The 14,742-nt window shown below is 39.1% G+C and overlaps 1 protein-coding gene across 2 annotated transcripts in view; it reads right to left on the minus strand.

The window, feature by feature from the left end:
- Window positions 1-14,496, minus strand: part of arid1aa (AT rich interactive domain 1Aa (SWI-like)) — a 33,047-nt gene extending 18,551 nt beyond the window's left edge. For both annotated transcript variants that reach the window (XM_056476037.1, XM_056476036.1), the window contains exons 1-2: window positions 13,286-14,496; window positions 1,442-1,639 (exon numbers count right to left, since the gene is read on the minus strand). In XM_056476037.1, coding sequence (XP_056332012.1) covers window positions 1,442-1,639; window positions 13,286-14,185 — 1,098 coding nt within the window. In that variant the 5' untranslated portion in view covers window positions 14,186-14,496. The remainder of the gene's footprint in view (window positions 1-1,441; window positions 1,640-13,285) is intronic.
- Between the last annotated feature and the right edge of the window lie 246 nt (window positions 14,497-14,742).

Raw genomic sequence — 14,742 nt, forward strand, 5'->3', positions numbered from 1 at the left:
GACCGTCATCACCACTGAGGAGCACGACTGACTCAGTTTCCCCCATTTTGTGTCCCTCCCACTTCTCAAACCAAAGTTACACCCTAGTAAACAGCCATTTGCTTTCATGTATTTTGCGATAAGTTAACATGTTGTAAATCCAGCAGATCTAATGTGTCCAGTGAAGTGCAGGCTAACATGATGGTGCCCATCACCCGTGCCCATCACTGATAAAATAATATGATCATTATTATTCTGTTTAAATGGTGCAATGCTTATTCTTCCACATATTTGAGAATCATAATATCAGATAATTCACAATATAATTAGAATTAACAATATTGGCATAAAATAAAAAAAAGTAACAGAAAAAAACTAAACAATATATGCATAAATCAGTCAGGTTAGGGTGTCATAGGGTTGGGTGATATGGCAAAAATCTCGATAATTATTTCCATAATGAATGATAATGAGATATAGATATATATATAAATAAAATGTCATTTTTGGCACATACACTTTCGGTGGCAGAAAATTCCACAAGTCGGCGGCTGTCCGCGGCCACGACCCAGGACACTGTTCAGTTCTCTGCCGCGCCACAGAGCGCCATCTGATTAGTTTCATGTTAAATATCATGCGAATGTCCACGTCTGGTGTGTGATACTTTTAACTGTCAATTGTGCGCGCCATGTCGCAGCGCCGAGCGGTGCTTCCGGTGTGCGACCTGCTTAAGGCCAACGTCAAACAACTAGACCCGATGAAACCAAACTGTGTTGTCGCCTGGTGTTAGCTCACATCTGGACCAAAAAGCTTTTCGTAGACACACCCAACGGCTGGCAGCTGAATGAGAGAGTGCATTCTGAGCTAACATGGGAGGATGTGTCTTCAACATCCATGGAGAGCAGTATCTGTTTTCTTGTTCACGTTGGGCAAGTGGAACTTCTGACAGGCATGCGCAAAGTGTAAACATAGCAGCTTTATCACCGCAATCGTCACCCACCACAAAGGGATTCGCTCCTGCAAATATCTGATAATCTAATAATCCATATTGTATTTGAGACGTATTCTTTGTGTTCATTCTTGACTTGAATTGTTTACTTGCTACGTCACTTCACTACGTCACATTCGCGCTTGGATTCGCTGCTGAGTAACCAGTAGAAGAGCTCCCTTCAGCAGACGATGCAATTTGACGTGAACCTGATGAGAGGTGACAGGTGGGACACACCAAATCAACTATCAGGACTTTTCACGCAGAAATAGCAAAAAATGTCCGCAGATTCTGTCTGGCCCTACTTTTCGTGTCAATGTCTTATTTATTCATCCATGTCTGGCCTAAACCAGCCAATGTGCTACCACTAAAACCCACTCAGCTAAATATTGCTTAATTATCATTAAAAGAAAAATACATAATGCAAAAGTGTGGACCCTTAAGTAAAAAAAAAAAAAAAAAAAGAGCACTGACCTGCTGGCCGTACTGCATCCGTCCTTGCATGCCCATAGGGTATCTCTGAGGGCCAGGGGGCCCATAGCCCTGGCCTGGGTAAGCAGATCCCTGTTGGGGCCCTGAAGGAGTCCCTTGATGAGGCTGCTGGGAGTAAGGACCACCTGACCCATACGGCTGACTGCGCATTTTCCCCATCTGATCCATGGAGCCTGGAGTCTGCAGAACGAAAGCAAGAGAAAAATTTGAGACAAGGTAACTCGCAGATAATGACAGAAAAGTAGAAACGAAGTGTTACACAAAGACATCCACAAAGCATTCAAAAACTCAAGGACACGTTATCCGAAACCATAAAATCAAACTATTATTCAGTACCACTGCACTCCCACACTGGAGAATTTGATTTTAAAAAGCCAGGGTGGAAATGAAAGAAAAGCAAGGACGGAATAAAAATGCAAGAAACCACAAGAGAAGAAGAGAGAGAAGAGCCAGAGGGGGAAACGATAGTGGAAAAAGGAGAAGGAAAAAGAGAGAGACAGCAAATAACCCTGCGCTGCTGATTCCCACGGTTATTAACCTGACCGTTACCTTGCTCAGCCTTAGTTAAGGAAGTCAACAGTGCTATATATAACTCATTTCAAATGGAGGGCAGTCTGCCGAATATTTAACACATCCCAGCTGTAGCTCTGCTTGAGCCTTGGCCAAGCCGGCTTTTCCTTTTTTTGGAAAAAGACGGCAAACTTGGCACCGAATGAATGACACGGGGCTTAATGACATGAGGAGAGGTCCAGCATGACTCTCTACGAGACGGATGCTGAAGCATAAAAGTCCAGGATGAGGGGTCACGTAAATATTGGAGTTGGGATATCAGGCTTGTTCAAATCATTAGGAACAAAACAACTGCTCGTTTTGGGATGAACAACACAACAAAAGTTTCCTGAAAAACACAGAACAATGGCTGTTCAGTCAAAATTGCAGCATCTTAAAATCTCTCATTTACAGTCTTATCATCAGGACGTTATCAGTCCGATTCAAACATCACGAACACATCAAAATACAAAAATACAATAGTGCTAAGTTGACTTCTAAACACTTCATTTCCCAAGCAAAAATTTGGAGTCATGACTTCTACAAATGCATATTATTTCAAAAGTAATATACTAGAGCTTCACAATATATCGAAACATTATCGTTATCGCAATAATATTGTAACCGATTTCGCAGAGATGTGCAACAGATTTTATTAATTTTATAGCATTTGTGTGCTGCATGCATAGGTTGTTTATTAAATTCTGACCAATCAGATGGAGCTTTTACGATCTTCATCCTCACCCTTGCAGTTAGGTGAACCTAGAGTTGAAAATAAACACTAATGCTTAGAGACAGGAGGAAAATGACAACAGCCAATCAGAATCAGAATTTCCGGTGAGGTTTTCAATCATGATGTCAGTTTGTGGTGTGCACCTTGACAGTTTATTTAATTAGCTCTGAAAGTTATATACAACCTGTTTTAGTTTAGTATGACCACAACGTTTTTCTTAAACTGATAAAATAGCATTTCACAAGTTAGTTATTTGGTTTGAAATATTATTAAAATCGCAACACTTATCAACATCGCATATTTTCACAGTATCATGCAGCCCTACACTAACACTTCATCATTGACTAAAGGCAAAATAAAAAACTCATGACAGTAAAAAACACTAACTGCTTTTACTATCATAATTAGATTCCCATGTTGACTAAACTCTTTAAGCAAAAGCATGAAATATTAAGCATTCTTTCATCTTAATCATCCTGTGATGTTTCGATTTAGATAGTCAACTCAACACGTTTTCAAATAACACAAAATATGGTTTCTAAATACAGTATACAATTCAGTTCAAAGGTTTGGGATCAGTAAGATCTATTTAATTTTTATACATTTATTTATCAAGCATGCATTGATTTAACATTGAAGACATTTATAGTGCTCGGCATAACGGAGTACACCACATTTTGAAAATGAATATTTTTATTCATTTCTCAGTGAATATAGGCAATGTACTTTGGTGGATTCAAACAAATCAGAATTATTAAACAGATATATTTATTAAAATAATATTTTAGTCAACCAATATATTTAGAAATTAAAAGAGAATACAATTAAATTCATGCAAAATATTGAAAAAAAGTTACAACCTACAAAATTTCAATTAAATTTTTCTTCATTTTTTTGCTTCACTTGATTTTTCCTCTTTTAAAATTTGTATTTAACACTTTTCTATAACATAAGTTTGGGTGTACTAGTTTTTGGACCGTTATCATAAGTTATTTTTTTAGATGAGCTCCAGATTTGGCTTCAGTACGGACTAATCTAATGTATACACACAAATATAATATTGTATAACTTCCCATGGTTTCCGCTACATTCATTCTGCCTTGGCGGGGCGCCACACCAAAATTCATCCTGCCACGGCTACATTACAGCTTCTAATTCAAAACATTCAGTCATTGTTGTTGTTGTTTTTTTAATAGCTGGTAATAAATTGCACCAAAACGCATTAAAAGGTGAGTGACTTATAACAGCGGAAACCTTTCTGTAATCGTATTAGTGCTGTGCGTTATTTGTTTAACCCTTTAAGGTGACGTGCTGACAGACAAGTGCGTGACGGGTGGGGCCAGCAAACATGGCATAGCTTTCAGTTAAGATGATCACAGTTTCCATAATAATACTTTATTTATAGATAAAGGTCTATGGCTCTGCATACAATGACTTTATCTTGCTGGAGTTTATTGTCGTTTCACTTTACTTCAGGACACATTAACGCCACTCTGTAGGTCTATTGGAGAAAATAAAAAAAAATTCCTAGCAAATCTTATAAATGGAGACATGTTACAAAAACGCACTAAATCACACTTCAGCAGCACTTATTTGAGAGCGTACAAGTAGATCTGCGCTAGAGCAGCGTGTATTTGATGGCGTGCAAGAAGTTGTGCACGAGCAGAGGAAATCGGCGTGCAAGCAGAGATTTGCATGCTCGTCTTACATAAATGCGATCTCGACTTGTAAAACAGCGCTCACAACATTTATCCATTTGTCATTGAAATAACGCCATAGGTAGTTGGTAGATTTGTGTTAAAGACCTGCCACCACAGCTGGAAAAAATCCTAGAGGAAACACTGCTTCCTATTAAAAATATGAATTTGAAAGATAGATTTGTGAGGGGTTTACTTATATACTGTATGCTGAGCATTGTATGTTACAAAACAATCCTATTATAGACACTACATGTTGTTCAATTTATCTTCTATTCATTAATGAAACCTAAAATAAATGTAGCATGTTATACCATAAAGCAACACAACAGATTTCAAGAGTGATAATAAATGCTTCCTGAGCACCAATTCAGCATATTAGAGTAACTAGCGTAATAAAAACCACAGCAATTTTTAGAACATAAAGAATAAATAAACACTTTATATTTTTACAATAATTTACGTTCATACATACTATGTTTTAATCAAATTTTCTGAAAATCTTACCAACTTCAAACTTTCGAACAGTAGTGTATTGTAAATGATTTTGTCATACACTGGATATGGAAGGATGATATATTGCATATTAAGATGCATTTCCAATTGTGCATAATAAAGAAAGTCAAAGTCAATTATCTATGCTAAAATTAAGCATCTCTGTGAATACGGTGATGATTTTTGAATGAGGTGTAATTGGCAATTTTGCTTTGAATTAAAACCGTTCACAATCCAACTTGCAGCTCCAAGTACGAGAGTTTAAAAGGACGTCATAAAATAAAAGAAACAAATAATTTTATATGAAATACCGCTAAAAGGTTGAAATATCAAGACGTTTAGCTAACTTTGAACAACCCTGCTGCAGTGATGATAACGGTATGTTTCCACCAGGACTGTTTAATATTAGAAAAAACTGGCATTGTAATATTTAGTTTTCTGTGATTTAGATTGCAACATGAAAATAATTTCACATGATGACTATTTGGAAAGAATTGTTTTTACATTCATTGGCATGTTTTTGGCACTAGCGTGCATCCGCATTAAAATGTCCAAAAAAAAAATCTTTTAATTATATATACACACACATACAAAATAAAATAAATAAAAGCAAAGATGAAAAGAACAGAACAAAGGTATTAATGAAATCAAACAGTGCTTTATGGTTTTTGGTGGAGTCTAACACTATTGAGGTACAGAAATTCAATAATAAAATAATACCATATTGTCTTTATTTTTTATATAACTAAACAATTAATCATTGTTAAAGTGCCAAACTTGATCACTTCTTGTGGTGAAATGGTTTTAACTCATTTGAAATGACTTGACGTCCTGCGATGTGGTTCATAAATTGTGATATCGATGCTAAAACAATAAATTGTGCAGCCCTAGTTTACGCAAGAGTGTGAAATCTGCGCTCACTGCAGTGTACGCAAACACTCAGAAAGCATACTTCAACATGTTGTCTTGCCTACTTATCACAGCGATTGGTTGCTGCCCGGCGAAAGCCGAAAATTGTCCAACTTTTCCAATTCCGATGCTCTTAACTTCAGATGATTATTGTCATCACATTAAGAATGCAACAAGTTTATTGGACAGCTTATGATATATTACATTGCATTCCTTGTTATTTTGAAGTAACTGTAATTTGAGTTCATAAGACTGCATCCATTACATCACACGATAAACACCATACTCATTGTCAATGAGGGCATTCATCACATCTCATTGATATCAAAGCTCTTCTATTGACCTTATTCTTCAATGCAGAAATGCACTCGTTTATGCGATTGTTTTAGAACTTCCGATTCAGTTGGGAGAAATGACTAGGAATAATAAACAGCAGAAAACAGTCAAACTACTTGCTCTAAAAACAAGTGTTTGCATGATTTCACAGACAATATAGAATAATATAATGAGAAAATATCAGTTTGCAACATTAAGCAGCAAAACGAGCTGTTTTTAACGTCTAAAAATCAATGGAAGTGAATGAGACCGGAAGTCTCAAGCCAAAAAGATTCAAATGTCTGCGCCCGTTCGTACTAAAAAATAAGGTGAATACAACGTCATATCTAATGAAACCGACTATATAAAAACCAACTCTGAATTTGGTTTCACTATGTCAAAAGGCAATACACAAGGACAAATTTAAGAAGATCCCAGGTAATCAAGTTTAACAATAACAGAAACCCAAACAACCAATATTCAAATTCAAAGAACCATTTTTAACTAGTGACATGATGGATTGTGTCCTGTGTTTATTCTAACAACGTCATACACCCTATATTACAGCATTATAACAATATTAAAATGTGTTTAGTACAATAAGACAGCACTGCTTCTTCCCCATGTTATCACAGCGAAAGTGGTCGACTATGGCATAAAAAAAGCCTCTGCTTAATTGGTGCTGCATTTCGATCTGCTCTCATCAGCAATTTCTTCAGCATCTCGTTTTCCTTCGACAGCTTTCAGCCTTTTATCACAATCACACTAGAGTTTGAGCATGCGAAATTCAGTTGTACGGCACTGTGAAAAGGGGCGGAAAAAACATGATTAGACGTTAATAAAGCAAGCGATTGCTCCATAATTTATATTTCTGTACAGAGGTCATGTTTTGATCTGTTATTGGTCTTACGCGATCACAAAGCAATTTCGCAGGTCAGAGTTCACCAAGTTTGAACTTTCTAATGCAGTGAAATGCGAAACTTGTCACACGAGCTTGCATATGAATGGAAGTCTATGGGGCAAAAAGAGCAGTGTGATTGCGGCTTTAAGGCTGATTTATACTTCTGCGGCAAGCGCACGCATATGCTCCAGCGCAGCCTGCGTGCGGCCACATAGCCTCCGCCGTGTCCGTGGTCGACACGCATCCTCTCAAAAAAATTTAACTACATGTCACAACGATGCATATCGAAAGCTCTGTGGTTTGTCTGGTTGTTAGCACTGACGAGTGTGGGCGGGGGTGAGAGCCGCACGAGCCTGATGGAGTGAGTGTTTACAAGTTGAGTACCGTGAAGGAGCTCTAAATGGAAACTGTTGTTTTGTGTTCACCTTATGATTTAAGTTGTTGCATGTCCGCCGGTTCTCACCTCAAAATGAGCAAGTTTGAGCCACTTTTACATTAAGGTAGCATTCCGAACAAACAAAACACCAGCGAAGAAACTCGATACAGAGGAACATAAAAACCTCACTGCCAGCTAGCATTTCGAGTAATGTTATTGCAGAGCAAAACAAACAGCATGCAGAAGTATAAATGCACGGCAATGCACAAGGCATGCGTTGTGTCAAGCTGATCACTCGGCGCAGAAGTAAAAACCAGGCTTTACTCTAGTTCATATTAACATAATAATAAGGTTTGAATAGGGATAATAAGAATAATAAAGGTTAGCTCATCTAAATGAAAAAAATAAAAACTTCCATAAATCTACACTGAAGGCTCGTCGTGACCCACAGCGTATGCCTTGCGATTTGCCGTGCATTTATACTTCTGCGTGCTGTTTGTTACTCTGTAATAACACTTATGAAACACTAGTTGGCAGTAAGGATTTTATTTTCCCTTGCGTCGTGCTTTTTCGCAGGTGTTTTTTTTTTTAATGCTACCTTAAATGTACAAATAGATAAAACTAGCTCATTCAAAGGTTGGGAACCAACGGAAGTGCAACAGCTTTGATCATAAGGTAAACACACGAAACAAAAGTTTCCATATGGAGCTCCTTCATGGGACCCAACACTTGTAAACACTTGCGCTACACTGTAAAAGCTAAAAAGTTATGGTACTCAAACTGTTTGAGGAAACCGATTGCAAAGAACCATTTAAGTTCAAAAACTAATCCTAATAAGTGCTGTGAACTTAATCCATTTGAAACGAAGCAATTTGAGCACAGTAAAACCCAATAAATGGAGAACTCAAACCAACTAAGTACTGTAAAACCCAATAAGTTAAGGCAACTCATTACCTTCAACACTGTGTTCAAAACTCTTTTCAAATGAGTAGAATTAACTTTCAGTCAATTTTGAGTTAACTACACTCATTTCATTTGAGAAAGTTGAATGTTGGGTTTTACAGTGTACGTGTCGTCTTGACATAGTACATTTTTGAGAGGTGCCCACATTGGCACGTTGACATCAGCCACGACCAGGGGTATGCGACCACGTGAAGGCTGCTCCGGACCATGTGTTTGCACTTGAAGCAGAAGTATAATTCAGCCTTTAGTCATGGTGTCATCAAACGATGCCTTTGTTTGTTGTGAATATGCACCCTCTAGTGGAGGAAAAACAGACTATGCCTTAAACATATATTTTTAAAATGTATATAACATAAAAATTTAAAAAAAAAAGATGGCACAATCAGCTTGTCTGCCTTTCACAGATGGGCGCTGAATCAAATATATGAGCAAAATTAAAATGCATTAATGCATGCCACAATACAAAATATAACAAAACAATTGTACACTGCAATTATCAAATCAGACCAGTGAAACTCCATCCAGAGAAATGTTTAGGAGGCTCATTTTGAATTTGGCCTGAGTTCAAACCTTGAATGAAGGTCTGTGGTTGTTAACACTCTCCAGTGAGAAATCACTGAGGGCAAGCTGCTCTTGACATTTTCCAGTGTCCGGATGGAAAAAAAAAAAAATCAAATAAATAAATGCAGCACATGGCTAATCTGCATAAGATAAAGTGAGGACTCCCTTGGCAGGAGAGGCTGCTGGACAGGCGCAGTGATTGGTCATGGGGGATGGAGAGGATGCCACAAGACTAACAGATCCACTGTAGGCAGAACACTATTCAGAAGCAGTAGAGAGTAGAACTATGAGTGAGAATTAATTCAACATAAATATAGCAGAGATCAGGGCTATGACAATTAACTTAAGCAAGCAACCGTCAACAAAGAAGTTCTGAACTTTATTTAAAATATATATCTTGAGGACCAAACCAACTATTTTGCACACCATCCCTCACCATCAAAATGTAAATTCACAGATGAGGTCACATTTTGACAACTAGCCTAAAAATATATAAATATTAGAAATAAAAAAAGTGAAAAACTCCATGGTAAGACCAGAATCTTGAGAAAAGCTATGAATAATGCTTCATTTAAAAAAAATAGAAAAAGAATTTGTGAAAACAGTTTGACATTAAAAAACAATGATTCTGAAGATTTTAGTTCTTGTGGCCTGTAGACCAGAAGAGCTCTATTTTAAGAGAACTAACACAATAACTATTAATGTCCACACCGACACACAATATTGTTTGGTTTATAAGTGTGTGTTGTGGTTTTATCGTCTGTCGCATTCAATGGTTACAGAAACAAAAACTTATTCTGAAACTGATTCTAAAAATATGGTTCCTTATATAAAATATGGGTTCATATAGTTGTAAACATCTATTATTCTGTTTGCCTACATGTTTCATTTCAGATTTTATTCTCTGCAAAAATAAAACTTGCAAATCGAGTTTAAGCCTCTGAATAGATGCACAATTTGCACAGCGACAAAACTGAAGCACATGTAGCCTCGACTTGGCATGAGAAACAAAGTTAACGGTGGTAAACAGATGTTGATCAACCTTGAAATTGCACTTAAAAGTGTTTGGACAGATCCAAGACAAACAATCGTGATAGGGACCACATGAACGAGAATTTACCATGCAGAGGATGACCAGACAGGAAATAGTGCACAACACAGTACTGTAAACAACTGGCACGAATTAAAGAGAATTCAAAGGACTTTTATGGTCAATTTCCAACAATCTAGAGAAATAAGCAGACTATTCAATCTTCAACAATCGAAAATTCAAGAAAAGTATCCCAGTTGATTAATGACATGCAGAAGGTTTCCGATCGCAGACTTTGGAGATATTGGCATTTTTTGTATAACATCGGTTTCAGACAATTTAACATCAGATAGGAGCAACAAGATCTGAAAGAAACAAAATATATTCAAGTATTTTAAGTCATTTATATTTTCCTGCATTTTTACGTATGCTATTATTGCTATAAGACATGATGGAATTTAAATTTCCATAAAGCTTTTATCATTACGTACAGCATTATCACAATATTAACATAAGCTGCAAAAAAAGCTGCTTTAACACGTATAATAACAAAAAGAACTAATTAAATTAAATTTACAATAAGGCCTCATTTGTAAACGTTAGTTAGTGCATCAACTAATATCATCAACAATGACAAACGGATACATTTGTAAAAGAAGTTACGTTAAAGTTACTTTTTAAAAAATACCATCCCATATTAGGGCTGGACCGATAAACAATATTATATCGAATCGCGATGCCAATAACAATGATATACTCTGGACACTTTTTACGCTATACTGATCTAAGACCACTGAAAATGTATTGGTCAAAAAATGTTATGCCATTTAATGCACTAATTTTTGTGGCTTCAGTCATTGTTGGGGGACTCTTCTAAATCTGGAAGCATAAACAACTTATATTGAAATATATATATATCGTTATTATTCAATATGGAAAATTATAGAGATTGCATTTTTGCCATATCGCCCCACACTATTCCATAGTATTATTAGACCTTTTAAATAAAACGGTTACAACTTCACCATATATAATTTAAAAACTTTAACATCACATCAGTTTGACAGCTTTACCAGTTTTCAGCATTAGATTAGTTTAACAACAGTTTTAACAAATGGAGCCTTAATGTAATGTATTAATAAGCAAAAGACTAATAAATAATCTGAACACAATTTTCAAACAACATCCCAGACACGCTGGATTAACCTAAAAATATTTCTGTTTGAGAATGTCTTCAAGCATTTGGTGCTTTGATGAACGCTGCAAACACAACAGTCTGAACAACATGCCTAAAAAAAGGCATTCTAAAACTTCATTCATTCATTTTCTTTTCGGCTTAGTCCCTTTATTAATCAGGGGTCGCCACAGCGGTATGAACTGCCAACTTATCCAGCACACGTTTTACGCAGCAGATGCCCTTCCAGCTGCAACCCATCTCTGGGAAACATCTATCCACACTCATTCGCACTCATACACTATGGACAATTTGGCCTACCCAATTCACCTGTACCGCATGTCTTTGGACAGTGGGGGAAACCGGTACACCCGGAGTAAACCCACACGAACGCAGGGAGAACATACAAACTCCACACAGAAACGCCAACTGACCCAGCTGAGGCTCGAACCAGCGACCTTTTTGCTGTGAGGCGACAGCACTAGCTACTGCGCCGCCATTCTAAAACTTCAAATAATAAAAAATTATTTACTAGGGCTGGGCAATTAATTGAAAAGCAATCGAAATTGAGCACCTACAGTCGATCTCATTTCTCCAGGTAAATTTTTCAATTATTTTCCCTACTGCATGTGAAGTTACGTGACCTCACTCGGTTAGGGCTGATTTGTACTTCTGTGGCGAGCGCATGCGTTGCATATGGTCTGACGCAGGCTTCTTGTGGTCACATTCCTGCGCACCTTTCAAAAAATTTAACTACACGTTGCACATTGTTATTTATTTTCACTTTTTGCGTTGATGTTCACTCTTCATTCAAAAAACTCACTTGTAATATGTGAGCATATTTACTGTACATAACGTGTCAGTGAACAATAAGAGCTAAAATAAATAAATAAGTAATCTGTCAATCGTAATCAAGTTAAAATGTTCAATTAATCGAGATTTTGATTTTAAGCCAAATCGCCCAGCCTTATTATTTACTAGATTGAAGTAACCATGATAATATCAGGGATGTTCATTATCCCAATACAGTATTCCTCAATCTCTACTTCCTAAACCTAAAGGAATTGTTTAAGTTTATAAACCAAAGAGAAAGCATTCTATTAAATGCACCAATGTCTGAATATGTTTGGTTGTTTAATTAAGAAACGCTTATTCCCCTGCATGTAGAATTAATGCTAAATGCACGCATCACATTAATTTTTATACATACACATTGCACTACTGCAAGAGTGAGGGAGGTGAACAACATGAACTAATCAGCAAGTGTTTCAGTGTTACATCATATGCAATTATAAATGGCCAAGAGCACAGGATGCAGAGCCAATCAGATCTCAGCGAGCATGTCAACCCAAGACCAACTGTCTCCTGCCTTTGACAGGAGGATTTTTACCTCCACAATTCAAATCCCACTGCAAACCAATCTGCACTTACTCAAATCACTGGGCTTGTGTTTACAAGCTGCGCGCATAGAAACCGACATTCAGTCGAGTCCGCAGTTAAAAAACACATGCATTTCCTCATCAAATACACTCGTAACTTCATTTCTGAGTGTGTTTGAATACATTTTACACTTAAACTGGAATAACTGCAATAGGTTTATCGACTGTAGGACTGTGACACGCACGTATCGGTTTACACAACACGGGTTTTCCCCACACACAATTTACGCTAATTTTATGCTAATCGCCCTCTTAATTAACCTCAGAACCGACCAACAACCCCCAAACCGTCTAAATATCGCACGTCAGATAAATATACTCAGTAATGAAGCAAATAAAACACAGACAGGCCTATGAGAAAAGCTAAATGCGTTTAAGCCTCCTCGAAGGAGAAGCAGCCTGAGCTAAATACGCATTTTCAATCGCAGATCTACGGAGCAATAACAGTCAACAGTTTATATCTCACAACTCAGGTCCAGGCACAAACCTCGAAGCTTCACCTCACGAAAGTTTTCTGGTTAGAACTTAATATAAACAGCAAAATGTTCAGCTGCTGTGGAAAAGCAAGGAGGCAGCCATTTTATAGAGTCTCTTGCTCAGACAATAGCAAGCACAGTGCGTTTCAGGCACTCGTATGACTTGTAAGGCATGGTTTTTTACATGGCATTAGGGTTGTAATATTACCTGGTTTCTACCCAGGGGCTGCCCAGTACTTCCCGGACTCATGGGTGGCGGGTGATGGCTCCTTTGTTGCCAACCCGGATGGCCCCCACCATACTGCCCGCCGCTGCTGGCCATATCTGCTGGTCCCTTAGCACCGTCCTGGCTGTTGTAGTCGCTCGGCGGGTAATTCGGGTAACTCCGGGCACCGCTCGGGGAGGTGAGGAGCTGGTTGAGGGTCGGGGTGGATGTCGGCTGCGGGTTTCCCATGTTATACCGCTGATTGCTGTAGGATGCAGCCGCTGCTGGCTGCTGCTGCTTGGCTGACTGCCCCCCTACCGCCTGAGCCTGAGGAGCGCTGCGCGGAGAGCTCATGCCGTAGCCCTGGCCCGGGTAAGGGCTTCGGTTCCCGAACGGACTGTAGCTGTTGTACTGGTGGTTCGGGAAGCCGTGGTCATGGGAGTTGGGCTGATAGGGGTCCATCATACTGCCCGACAGCGCGCCTGGCCCCGCTGCAGCTGCCATGCCAGGGCTTTGTTGTCCGCCATGTTGATGAAAAGGGGCCCGGCCGTAGTGCTGCGCGTAGCTATAGGAAGCTGACTGATACCCGGGCGCGTGATGGTGTACCATTCCAGGGTGGTTATTCCCCTCCGTTCCGGTGCTATCGTTTTGATTATTGTTCACCCTCGACGGATTCCCGTTGCCGTTCTTCATCTCCGACTCCCCTCCTCCCCCAGCATTTCCCACATCGGCCCGGTCCTGCAGTTCCCCGCGAGCCGGAGATCCGCTCTCGAGTCCCGGCTCCTTATTTTCCTGCTGCTTCTCCCCCGGTACCGACTCCTCCTTTGGGTCTCGATCCGGTTTTTTCAGCTCGGAAGGCGGGCTGGTGTTGAGAGAGGTAGCGCTGGCGACCTGAGCGGCCATGATCCCCCCCCTCTCCCTCTCGGCGAGTCGGTCACAATCAAACGAGAAACATTGAATGTAAATACAACAGTTTTACAACAATTTACCCGTGTCCCGACTCATCCCCACCCCTTACGCCGGACCGAATCCGGACTCCAGCGTCGGCTCCGTTTTTTAGGCTCTCACGCAACGAGTTCCCGGGAAATGAAATTTAACCGACACGGAATTTGTGGGGGTTCTGTTGCAGAAGTAGACTACAGCCGAGGAACGGATCACACCAGCACGAGGCTCACTCAGATACAGCCATTTTACCGAGGTGCGCTGACACCAGTAAAACATGGCTCGGACTCTGCTAGGAGTGCGGAACGGATTCGAAGAAGGGGGCTGGGTAGGGGGTGTTCAATTGACGTTGCATAACGGCAAGGTTGAAAACGGCTCCAAGAACACATTTTGGTGGGAAAACTGGAACTGTATAGCGAACTGAACGAAAACAGTATAGGCAGGCATTACCATTGCACTGGTTGTGTGCGTTCGCTCAACAAACTAAGCTTGTCTTACTGGTTTAACCTATAAAATAG

This window comes from Danio aesculapii, chromosome 16, assembly GCF_903798145.1.
Source record: "Danio aesculapii chromosome 16, fDanAes4.1, whole genome shotgun sequence".
NCBI classification, from domain to species: domain Eukaryota; kingdom Metazoa; phylum Chordata; class Actinopteri; order Cypriniformes; family Danionidae; genus Danio; species Danio aesculapii.